At 49.0% G+C, this 13,101-nt stretch overlaps 1 protein-coding gene across 1 annotated transcript in view; it reads left to right on the top strand.

Annotated features, from left to right (window-relative positions):
• SHE (Src homology 2 domain containing E) overlaps nucleotides 1–13,101 on the top strand; it is a 39,929-nt gene that overhangs the window by 2,668 nt on the left and 24,160 nt on the right. The window contains exon 2 of the mRNA XM_015419144.1: nucleotides 717–843. Coding sequence (XP_015274630.1) covers nucleotides 717–843 — 127 coding nt within the window. The remainder of the gene's footprint in view (nucleotides 1–716; nucleotides 844–13,101) is intronic.

Raw genomic sequence — 13,101 nt, 5'->3', positions numbered from 1 at the left:
AACTTTTGCCCCACAAGCCACAAAATCCTGGCTACAGGCCTGGTTGCGGGAAGGTATTTCCATAGCAATTTTGCAGGGATTGCAGTTTAATGGCCGGTTTGGTGTCATGGTTAAGTGCGCGGACTCTAATCTGGGAGAACCGGGTTTGATTTCCCACACCTCCACTTGCAGCTGCTGGATGACCTTGGGCAAGCCATAGTTCTGTCAGAGCAGTCCTTGAAAGAGCAGTTTCTGTCAGAGCTCTCTCAGCTCCGCCTACCTCACAGGGTGTTTGTTGTGGGGAGGGGAAGGGAAAGGAGACTGTAAGACGCTCTGAGACTCCGAGTGAAGGGCAGGGTATAAATCCAATCTATAATCATCATCATCATCATCATCATCTCAGTTCTGTAGCAGAGTTTCCATTTTTTTCAAGGAGTCTGCCTGTTGCATCTCTGTATGATTTCCTGTCCTGGCTGTGTCTCTTTCTGTTCAGGAAATACATGCAGATGAGGGCCTCATGCAGGGTGACTTTGGGAGAAGGTACCCCGTAGAAGCAGATCTTTTCAGGAACAAGCTTGACGTGTCTCCAGTTTTAATTCCAAAATTAAGTGTGCCTCAAACAATCAAAAATATGGGAAATAAGGTTGCTTTGTTGAGAGCCTCAAATGAGCCCCACCCCCAATTCTCCACAGGTTTCTAAATGCCACCTTTCTTCTCTCCTCCTGTCCCCAACCAAGGTTATCATCCTGGAAGATTATGCCGACCCGTACGATGCCAAGCGCACCAAAGGGCAGCGAGAGGCCGAGAGACTGGGGGAGAACGATGGTTACATGGAACCGTATGATGCACAGCAGATGATCACTGGTAGGTGTTCACCATGTTTGTTGTATTGGGAGAATGAGATAGGCCATCGCTGAACTGGGAGGGCGAGGCCGCTGGAACATAGGGTTGACCATTTTAACAGTCAAAAAAGATTTGAGTACTCAGAGAGTCAACATTTTTTTAAAAACTACCCTTGTTAGAACAAAAGAGAAAGATATGTAAATCAACAGATTTGATACCAATTACAAAAAAGTTAACTTGCTGAGGAACATCGGGCCTATGCTGTGGATCCGTTCCACTAGCAGCATTAAGTAGAAGGTGCCACCATTAGCAGAAAAGGTCCTCAACAGGGAAGGCTCCTTGTGCCGGTGGAAGGTGCCACCATTAGCAGAACAGGTCCTCGACAGGGAGGGCTCCTTGTGCCGGTGGAAGGTGCCACCATTAGCAGAAAAGGTCCTCGACAGGGAAGGCTCCTTGTGTCAGTGGAAGGTGCCACCATTAGCAGAAAAGGTCCTCGACAGGGAGGGCTCCTTGTGCCGGTGGAAGGTGCCACCATTAGCAGAAAAGGTCCTCGACAGGGAGGGCTCCTTGTGCCGGTGGAAGGTGCCACCATTAGCAGAAAAGGTCCTCGACAGGGAAGGCTCCTTGTGTCAGTGGAAGGTGCCACCATTAGCAGAAAAGGTCCTCGACAGGGAGGGCTCCTTGTGCCGGTGGAAGGTGCCACCATTAGCAGAAAAGGTCCTCGACAGGGAGGGCTCCTTGTGCCGGTGGAAGGTGCCACCATTAGCAGAAAAGGTCCTCGACAGGGAAGGCTCCTTGTGTCAGTGGAAGGTGCCACCATTAGCAGAAAAGGTCCTCGACAGGGAGGGCTCCTTGTGCCGGTGGAAGGTGCCACCATTAGCAGAAAAGGTCCTCGACAGGGAGGGCTCCTTGTGCCGGTGGAAGGTGCCACCATTAGCAGAAAAGGTCCTCGACAGGGAAGGCTCCTTGTGTCGGTGGAAGGTGCCACCATTAGCAGAAAAGGTCTGCAGCATCCTGCCAGTTTGGTGTAGTAGTTAGGAACGTGGACTCTAATCTGAAAGAACCGGGTTTGATTCCCCACTCCTCCATGTGTAGCTGCCGGTGTGACCTTGGGTCAGTCACAAGTTCTCTCAGAGCTGTTCTCTCATGAGCAGTTCTCAAAAGAGCTCTCTCAGCCCCATCTACTGTTGTGGGGAAAGGAGACCGTAAGCTGCTCTGAGACTCCGAGTGAAGGGCAGGGTATAAATCCAGTCTCTTCTCCTTCTAAACCTTTGACAATAATGGCTAACTAATTTTACCGAGAAAGACTCCGTGTGCCTGTGGAAGGCACCACCATTAGCAGAACAGGTCTGTGGAATAAAACCCCATGACATTTTTTAGTATCCCTGTGAACGATCTTCCTGTTCGGAGATGCCTGCCGTGACAGCAGGTGGGCTTGGGGAGAAGTATTGCTAAACTGTTTGCAACAAAATTTGGGGGAGTGACCCCTCACTCCTGCCAACAAATGACACCCATCATGAGATTTTTAAAAGGGGGGAGCTGCCCAATGTTCCCTCTAAGCTGTGGAGTCCTGTGAGCAAAAAATCTACTTTGTGAGCTACTGGTATTAAAGTTGTGAGCAAGCAATTTGACTACTGCATACATTAGTCTACTGCCTGCCTACCAGCGGGACCGCCTTTCCCCCGTATGTTCCCCCGAGAGCACTGAGATCTGAGTCACGGGATCGATTAGTCCCCCCTGGCCCTAGGGACGCCAAATTAACATCTACTAGAACTAGGGCATTCTCCTTGGCAGCACCAATATTATGGAACCAGCTCCCCCAGGAGATCCGCGCCCTCCGGGATCTCCGCCAGTTCCGGAGAGCGGTGAAGACGGAGCATTTTATAGTCGCCGTCTTGTGTATGTTATAATGCGGGGAAATTGTGATTTTAATGTACTGCTTTTATTGTTGTAAGCCGCCCTGAGCCGCTTCGGCGGGAGGGCGGGATAAAAATCGAATAAATAAATAAAATAATAAAATAAAAAAATTAGTTTGCTCTGGAGCAATCTTTCTTGAGCTAAGACAAAAATGAGTGAGCCGGAGACTAAAAAACTGTGAGCTAGCTCACACTAACTCAGCTTAGAGGGAACACTGCTGCTGTCTGCACAGACATGTTTGGATTCAGCGGATATTTGATGATATTTGACCACAGCCAAACAATTGCCAGTTAGTAGACGTTATTTTACTGGTCAGTTGACCGGCGTGCTTCCCCAGCTGAACAAACCGCTGACTTTTCTCACCTTTTGTAGGGAGGACGGAGTGAGCTCCTGTCTCTGGCCCCAGCTCCTGCCAACCTAGCAGTTCAAAAGCAAGAAATTGCAAATAGATAAATAGGTACCGCTTCGGGGGGAAGGTAACAGCGTTCCGTGCGCCTTGGCATCTAGTCATGCCGGCCACATGACCACGGAAACGTCTTCGGACAGCGCTGGCTCCTCGGCTTGGAAACGGAGATGAGCACCGCACCCCTAGAGTCGGACTCGACTGGCTTTCGAGCAAGGGAAACCTTTACCTTTTACCTAAACGGCACTCACTGGGAGAGCTGGGTTCAAATCTTACTCTGGCGGTTGCTTCCCAACCTCGTGTATATATCCTCGGGCAAAGGTCAAACAGAGAAAGTGTACACAGTACCTGAACCTCGACACGTAGGCCTTCCCAAGTTAGCAAAGGAAGTGCGGGAGAGAGCTTGGCATTTCGTAAACAAAAGCTGGCGCTCATTGTTAGGCAGAGAGAGAGTCATCTGTCCCGCTTCCTGTTTCACTCCCCATTGAAGCAATATGGCAGTAGCGGAATCCATACACAAACACCCCGGCCAAAAAAGTGTGCCTTAAACTAGCATCCCCCCAAAGTGAAAACCCTTTTCTCAGACTTGCATTGCTACGATCTTTTTGCGGAAGAGAACATTTCGAGCGCACGATTGAACCATCTGGACGAGAAGGCGCACGTTTTTGCCACCTCGCAATGGAGCTATTTTTCTGCTGTTGGTTCCTCGTGGCTGCTACCATGCGTTATTTTGCCCCGGGGCAAACCGCGCGTTATTTTGCCCTGGGGCAAACAGCCACGCTTCCCCCCCACATTTTCCTGCCCGTGTGACCGGGGCCTAAAAAGGTTTTCCTTGCTCGAAAGCCAGTCGAATCCGATTCTAAGGGGCGGTTCTCATCTCTGTTTCCAAGCTGACGAGCCAGCGCTGTCCAAAGACGTTTCCGTGGTCATGTGGCCAGCATGACTAACCGCCGAGGCACACGGAACGCTGTTACCTTCCCACCAAAGCATTTATCTGCTTGCAATTTCTTGCTTTCGAACTGCTAGGTTGGCAGGAGTTGGGGCCAGAGACGGAAGCTCACTCTGTCACGCGGCATGCGGCTCTCGAACTGCCAAACTACAGACCTTCCAGTCTGCAGCTCAGCGTCTTGACCTCTGAGTCACCGCAGCCTCTACATCTGTCATACACACAGTGTCATACATCTTTCCATACCCACTTGGAAGGTGGCATCCCTAGGCGTGGGGTGGAATCCTTCTGATGTTACAATTGAGGCTTCAATCCTAAGAACACTTTCTTGGAGTAAAAGGAATACACAAGAAGGATTACAGTGTGTATGAAAAAAACAATAATGACAAATACACTGTAATGAAACACTAAATATTATAGGAATAATTCTACAAAGAAATTCTTTCTTGGGGTGGAATCCTGCTAAGGTTACAATAGAGGCTTCAATCCTAAGAACACTTTCTTGGAGTAAGGTCTGCTGAGTCCCAGAGGACTTCATTCTAAGGGTCAGGTCAGACGGACATTTAGTGCGGGCTTCGCTGCTGATCCCTCGCGCTTTAAAGTTTCCTGTCCATATAGGCAAACCCGCCTCCCGCACCGAATCGGGCAGAATCCCGCGGTTTCCACTCTTTTTATCCGCGTTTTCTGACACCCGTTGGACCAGGTGTTTTCCCGATATCTCGCGCTTTGTATCCGCGGTTTTGGTATCTGGACAGCAATCCGCCATGACCGCGCTACCCTCCCCCCTCCTTTTTTTTTTGTGTTTCCGGTTTAAGTTATGCGCATGTGCAAACAGGTGTTAGCTTTTATTTTGGTCTTTTTAATTAGTTTGAATGTACGCCCAAGCGCATGGGAAGACAAGCGCATGCGCAGGTTTGTTTTTTTAAAAAACCCGCGCCGCCGCAGGGACGGCGCGCTGTGTAATCAGTGCTTTGCGCGAGTGAAGCAGAAGACAGAGGGACCGTCTGACCACCTCCAAGCGATATAAAATGTCGCGGATAGAAGAACTGCGGGAAAACTAGCGCGGTAAGAGGTCCGTGTGACCGCGGCTTAAGTAAACACATATTGGTTTGCTCTGTGAATGCAATAAAAGAAGCCTACCTGTTCTAACCTAACAAACACGGAAGGGAAAAGCAAAATATTGGCACAGCAGGGGCAGGCAAGGCATAAGTGGGAAGTGGGGAGAAATGAGGGCCGGGAAGCTTGCCTTCCATTTCCTGCCTCTCTGCTGGGAGAGATAAGGCCGAGGTGGGTTTATTGTGGAGGGGGGAGAAGAGCAGATGTGTTTCAAGTGACCCCTTCAGCAGTGGGTCAGGGGGTTCTGACCCCACAGGGAAGTGGGAAGAAGGGAGGGAGGTCCGCCAGCTGGAATCCTAAATAATAAAAGGGAGGCATGTGATAAAAAGAGAAGAGCCCTGCTGGATCTGACCGCTGGTCCATCTTTTTCCTGCCTCCTTTTCAGAGTGAAAACAATAATAACGGCATATACACTGTAATGAAACGCTAAATATCATGATGAGTATGTATATATGAATATCGTGAAATAATTCTACAAAGAAATATACACCAAGACATAAAATACATAAATAACAATAAATACAAATCCAGTTAATTATAGAAATGTCATAATGAAAAGTCTGGGTCAGAAAAATAATCAAGAAGAATCCAGAGGAATCCAATCTCTTCTCTTCTTCTCATCTATATAGGAATGAAATTAGATGAGAAGAAGAGAAGAGATTGGATTTATACCCCGTCCTTCACTACCTAAAGCTGTCTCAGAGCAGCTTTCAAACTCCTTTCCTTTCCCCTCCCCACAACAGACACCCTGTGAGGTAGGTGGGGCTGAGAGAGCTCTGACAGAAACTGCTCTTTTTCAAGAACAGCTCTTATCAGAACTACAGCTTGCCCAAGGTCATCCAGCAGGTGCAATTGGAGCAGTAGGGAATCAAACCTGGTTCTCCCAGATTAGAGTCCACGCACTTAACCACCACACCAAACTGCCACCAAACTATACTCATCATAATATTTAGTGTTTCATTACAGTGTATTTGTCATTATTATTGTTTTTTTTTCATACAAACTGTAATCCTTCTTGTGTATTCCTTTTATTCCTTTTCAGAGTGGCCACCCAATTTCTCTGGAGGCCCAACAACAGGGCAGAGAGGCCAAGGCCTTCCCTGATGTTGTCTCCTGGCACTGGGATCCAGAGGCTCACTGCCTCTGAACATGGAGGTTCCCCTCAGTCTCCATGGCTGGTAGCCGCTGATAGACCTGCCCTCCATGAATCTGCCTTATCCCCTTTTACAGCTGTCTGTTCCTGTGGCCAGCACTACATCTTCTGGCAGGGAAGTCCACATTTTAAACACTCATATCTTATAAAGACGTATTTCTTTTTGTCTGTCCTGAAATGACTGCCCGTCAGCTTTATTGGACGCCCTAGTATTTTGGGAGAGGGAGAAAAACTTTGTCAACTCTCCCCCCAACCCATGTGTAATTTTATAAACCTCTATCATGTCCCCCCTTAGTTGTCTCTTTTCTAAACTAAAAAGTCCCCGACACTTCGGCCTTTCCTCACAGGGAAGGTGCGTCAACCGCCTAATCATCTCGGTCGCCCTCCTCTGTGCTTTCTTTGGCTCTGCGATGCCCTTTTTGAGACACGGCAACCAGAACTGCACACAGTGTTCCAAATGAGGTCGTGCCACAGGTCCTGAGCCTGCATTGTGGGGAGGGCAGGGTATAAATGTGATTAATAAATAATAATAGATAATAAATATAAATAGAGGGCATCAAGTGAAGCTGATGGGCAGTAGGTTCAGGACAGACAAAAGGAAATACTTCTTTACACAATGAGCGGTTAAAATGTGGAATTCGCTGCCAGAGGATGTAGTGATAGCTATAGGAATAAACAGCTTTAAAGGGGGGTTAGATAGATTCATGGAGGAGAGGTCTTATCAGCGGCTGCCAGCCATGGTGACTGAGGGGAACCTCCACATTCAGAGGCACTAATTCTCTGAATGCCAGAGCCAGGAGGCAACCTCAGGGGAAGGCCTTGACCTCTCTGCCCTGTTGTTGGCCCTCCAGAGGAACTGGTTCAGGCCTCTGTGTGAGGCAGGATGCTGGACTAGAGGGACCCTCAGTGGTCTGACCCAGCAGGGCTTTTCTGATGTTCTTGTGAGGGGAAGGCCTTGGCCTCTCTGCCCTGTTGTTGGCCCTCCAGAGGAACTGGTTAAGGCCTCTGTGTGAGGCGGGATGCTGGACTGGATGTTCCACTGGTCTGATCCAGCAGGGCTCTTCTTGTGTTCTTTCTGAGGGGAAGACCTCGGCCTCTAGGTCACCCACTGTATGAGATAGGATACTGAATTAGATGGACCACTGGTCTGATCCACAGAGTGGCCAACAAGTTCTTCTTATGTTTACTAGAGATTTTTTTTGGGGGGGGGCAGCTGTGGCACCTGTAGTTTCCCCGCCTGTCTATAAAGGCTCCCATCCTGGAAAACTGTCTCTCTGTCAAACGTTTTTATCCTGCTGTTCCTCTGAGGAACTTAGGGTGGTATAAATTAAGTATCTCTTCTCTGTTGTATCCTCCCCACCGCCACCTTGTGAGGTAGGTTAACCATTCTCTCAGCCCAGGCTGAGGTTGTCAAATAAGCATCATTGCCAAATGCGGATTTACACTTCGGTCTCTAGGGTTTTTGTCCAGCACTCACCACTGTCCCTTGAGGATGACTCACCTGAGGAGAAACCAAGGTTGATCTGTAGATCTCCCAGATTCGCCACTGATCTTGAGACTACAGAGATAGCTTCCACAGGAGAAAAATGGCTGCTTTGTGGGGTAGACTCTGTGGAATTCTACCCTACTGAGGTCCCTCCCCAAACCTCACTATCCCCAGGTCGCAGCCCTAAATCTCCAGGAATTTGACAACTCCAAGCACTAGAGAAACTTCCTCGGGAGCAACCCAGTGGCAACTGAGGCCCGGTAACACTACATTCACAAACATTTGTTCAAACACAAACCTCAGCTGGGCCACGGATACCGCACGCGCCTGCCAGAACTGGCCACTGTTGGAGAAAAAGCCTCTCCGATATGAAGGTAGAAAAGAACAGGCGTCCAGCAGCACCTTATATTTATTTGTTTGGGTTTGCTGTATTGGTTAGGAGCTCAGACTCTAATCTGGGAGAACCAGGTTTGATTCCCAACTCTTCCACATGTAGCTGCTGGGTGAGCTGGGGCCAGCCACAGTTCTCTCAGAGCTGTTCTTTCAAGAGCAGTTCTCAAAGAGCTCCCTCAGCCCCACCAACCTCACAGGGTGTCCGTTGTGGGAGAGGAAAGGAAGGAGATTGTAAGCTGCTCTGAAACGCAAGTGACGGGCGGGGTATAAATCCAATTCCTATTCCTTTTCTTCCTCTTCCTCCTCCTGCTCCTTTTCTTCTACTTCCTCTTCTTCCTTGCCCTACCCCTGCACAGCAGGGTTCAAGTAATTAAACAACAGAATTTTCCAACAATTTAAACAGCTAAGACATAATGACAAATGTAAAACCTACAATAGACCAGATGGCAATGAGCACAATTAATGGAGATTCTAAGAGAGACTACCCGTATGAATGCTCAGTGAGCCAAATCCTCGGCAAGTGGTAGACCACAGGCAGTAGCACATAATAAATGATGCCAGGTGGAGCAGGGGAGGCCGATGTAGTTAGACACCCGCTGCCTTAACCATAGGCCTGGCGGAACAACTCTGTTTTACAGGCGCTGCAGAACAGTAACAAGTCCTGCAGGGCCCTGATCTCACTTGGGAGAGCGTTCCACCAGGCTGGAGCTGAAAAGGCTGTGGCTCTGGTAGAGATGTGAAGGCCTGGAAAAAACCCGGAAACATTCGGGGGAAAAAACGGTTTTTTCCGTTTTTTTCCTGCAGCCTTTTTGTTTTTTTCCCAAAAAATTGGAAAAATTGAAAAAAGAAAAAAAATTGATTATGGAACATTTTATTTTAACATGATGAATAAAATATTTTAAGACAAGGTGTTCAAATATTTTCCAAATCATTTCTAAAAAATATGTATGGTGTCAGATTGATCTAATTTCTGTGCACAGAGGACAAGCAAGTCCTAGGTTACAAACTGAACTCTCCAATGCAAGAACAAGATGCATTTCTTCCTTTAGGAGGTGCTATTGTCACAAGAAAAGAAAAAGGTTTCAGTTTTGTTTTTGCATGTGGGTGGGTATTCTGTTTGTAATAATTGTTTGGATACACTATATTTTTTAATATGCTAGTTGTGATAATTTCATGCCAAGTAAAAATGTCCATAGTCATATTTTATGTTCCTAAAGTAACAGAATGACTTTCAATCTAGAAAAAACAAAAGAAATGCCAATGTAGCATTTGTTCAATTTTTCCGAAAATTTCCGTTTCCCCCCGAAAAAACCCGGAAAAAACCGGAAATTTTACATATCTAAGGCTAAGGTGCTGTCCTTTGGGCCGGGGACCACCAACACTTGTGGCAGGGTATTTTGTTAGTCTTTAAGAGGAGAAGAAGAGGAGGAGGAGATTGGATTTATACCCCACCCTTCACTCGGAGTCTCAGAGCGGCTTACAAACTCTTTTCCCTTCCCCTCCCCACGACAGACACCCTGTGAGGCAGGTGGGGCTGAGACAGTTCTGAGAGAAACTGCTCTTTTCAAGAACACTTCTGACAGAACTATGGCTTGCTCAAGTTCATCCAGCAGCTGCTAGTGGAGGAGTGGGGAATCAAACCCAGTTCTCCCAGATTAGAGTCCGCGCACTTTACCACGACACCAAACTGGTTCTCCAGAACAGCTGTGCCAGAACTGTGGCTTGCCCAAGGTCATCCAGCCAGGTGCAAGCGGAGGAGTGGGGAATCAAACCCAGTTCTCCCAGATTAGAGTCCGCGCACTTTACCATGACACCAAACTGGTTCTCCAGAACAGCTGTGCCGGAACTGTGGCTCGCCCAAGGTCATCCAGCCAGGTGCAAGCGGAGGAGTGGGGAATCAAACCCAGTTCTCTCAGATTAGAGTCCGCGCACTTTACCACTACACCAAACTGGTTCTCCAGAACAGTTGTGCCAGAACTTGTGGCTTGCCCAAGGTCATCCAGCAGCTGCAAGCGGAGGAGTGGGGAATCAAACCCCGTTCGCCCAAACTGTCTCTCTTCTTAAGGTGCTATTGGACTCTTGCTTTTTTCTACCGCTACAGACTGACACGCCTACCCATTTTGATAGGAGCGTGCGCATCTTTCATGCATGACAAGCCTGTTGGTTGTTTGCGCCGTGGTGAACCGACAGAACGATCCCTGGGTTGCCCAGCAGGGTTGCTGGGTTCACCGCTTGCCTCTGGTGGGGGATGGTGGGGTAGGGTTGCCAGCTCCAGGTTGGGAAACTCCTGGAGATTTGGGGGTGGAGCCTGAGGAGGACAGGGACCTCAGTGCGGTACAGTGCCACAGAGTCCACACTCCAAAGCATCCATTTCCTCCAAGGGAACTGAGAGCTGAGGTCTGGAGATGAGCTTTCATACCTGGAGGTTGGCGTCCCTAGTTGCCAGCCTCCGGATGGCGGATGAGATCTTCTAGAATGACTACTGATCTCCAGGTTGCAGAGATCAGTTCCTCCCGGAGAAATGGCTGCTTTGGATGGTGGTGCCTGTGGCATTATACCCTGCTGCGGTCCCTCCCCTCTCTAAACCCCGCCCTTCCTAGGCATTTCCTTTGTTCATTTATGTATTGATTTGCTTCATTTATATCCCTTTCTCCCCACCGGGAACCCAAAGCGGCTTACCCTGTTCTCCTCTCCTCCATTGTATCTGCACAGCAACCCTGTGAGGTAGGTTAGACTGAGAGAGTGTGACTGGCCTAAAGTCACTCAGTAAGCTTCCGTGTCAGGGTGGGCATTTGAACCCGGGTCTCCTTGATCGTAATGTGATACAAGAACAAAAGAAGAGCCCTGCTGGATCAGACCACTGGTCCATCTAGTCCAGCATCCCGTCTCACACAGCGGCCTCAACCAGTTCCTCTGGACGGCCAACAACAGGGCATGGAGGCCGAAGCCGTCTCCTGATAAGAACGTAAGAAGGGCCCTGCCGGATCAGACCAGTGAGGATCCATCTAGTCAACCAGTTCCTCTGGACAGCCAACAAAAGGGCATGGAGGCCAAGGCCGTCTCCTATTAAGAACATAAGAAGAGCCCTGCTGGATCAGACCAGCGGTCCATCTAGTCCAGTGGTCTGTCTGGTCCAACCAGTTCCTCTGGAGGGCCAACAACAGGGCACAGAGGCTGAGGCCTTCATAAGAACATCAGAAGAGCCCTGCTGGTTCAGACCAGTGGTTCATCTAGTCCTGCATCCTGTCTTACTTAGTGGCCAACCAGTTCCTCTGGAGGGCGAAGAAACAAGGCCGAGGCCTTCCCCTGAAGTTGCTTCCTGGCACTGAGGTTCAGAAGCTGACTGCCTCTGAACTTGGAGCTTCCCTTTAGTCACCAGTGCCAATGTTCCCTCTAAGCTGTGGAGTCTTGTGAGCAAAAATTCTAGTTTGTGAGCTACTGGCATTAAAGTTGTGAGCGAGCGATTTGGCTACTGCATACTTTAGTCTGCTCTGGAGCCATCCTTCCTGAGCGAAGACAAAAATGTGTGAGCCGGAGGCTAAAAAACCGTGAGGTAGCTTACACTGACTCAGCTTAGAGGGAACACTGGTCACCACTGATAAATGCATCTTCTGGGAATCTCTCCAGTCCTCTTTTAAAGCTCTCCATGCCTGTGGCCATCACTACAACCTCTGGCAGCGAATTCCACATTTTAATTCCCCATCGTAATCCAACACTTCAACCAGTGCCCCGTGCTGCCTCATCTGAAAGTGAGATTTGTAATTGTTGAGGCAGGATGGGATACCGCGTGACGCTTGCCTGGTATCAGCTTCACACACGCACAAAACCCAACACCCAGCCGAGCCGCCTAGCAACTGTTGTGTCCACTGACCGCCACCTGAGGTCAGCACACACACCTGAGCTTCAGTCCTGGACAACAATGGGGACTAGGATCCTAGCCCTACACTGGGGAACCAATGGGAACCATGGCGGGAGATTCAAACCCACCAATGGTGACCAGGGGGTCGTCCCCAGGTTTGTATATAGTTGGCCTGCCGGCCGTTTGTTCCTTCTTCTTGTTGTGTACTGAATAAAGCGTGCTATGCACCACCACGGAGTCCATCGTTTGTACGGGCGACCACCCACTACATAACAGTGGCGACGAAGGTGGGATGCTCGCCCTCCCAAACAACGACCCTAAGCCGCGCAGCCAAGCCGGACCTCAAGAGCGCAGCGCACGCCGCTCGCCGGACAGCCGCACGTCGCCAGCCGCCGCCTGAGCTGACGCCGCCACCGGTGAGCTCCACTGTAAGAATGCTTGTTCCCCCCAAAAGTCTCCAGATTTGTGACCCTCCCTGGATATTGGAGTTCTAAAAGACTTGGTCTCGCTTCCAAAGAGGAACCAATGCATTATGGGTCTTCCATTGTTTATTCTTCAAATTTTGTACAGAGTCCTTTGTGCCCAGAGTGTGCTGTGTCTGTCAATGCCCGTGGTTCATTTGCACTAGAGTAACTTAGCTGCTAAGAGATGGCACTGCGAATCAAGGATTCCCGCTCTGAATCTCGTGAACTAATTAGGTCGCCGTAGGCAAGCCATTCTCTCTTAGCCTCAGCCTGCTATCCAATCACAATATCATTCTGCTGCACCATGATATAGATGAAATACTTTGACTGCTTAAAAGTCAGAGGGAAATGCAAAGTCTAAATTCTTTTATTTTCTCCCCTTTGTGTTACCAACACATGCTGCAAAAGGGCAATCTTGATGCAATTGCATGTACAGCTTTCGTCGAGATCCTTTCGGCGAGGTGATTTACCCGTCCATGAGATTACCTCCTCATGTCAGTACAACACCATACCCACACAAAAAGAACTGTTATACAGTGGTA

Source organism: Gekko japonicus, unplaced genomic scaffold (genome assembly GCF_001447785.1).
Source record: "Gekko japonicus isolate JY-2015 unplaced genomic scaffold, Gekko_japonicus_V1.1 scaffold25, whole genome shotgun sequence".
Lineage (NCBI taxonomy): Eukaryota > Metazoa > Chordata > Lepidosauria > Squamata > Gekkonidae > Gekko > Gekko japonicus.
The sequence above is the reverse complement of the archived record's forward strand: the minus strand, read 5'-3'. Positions and strand labels throughout refer to the sequence as shown.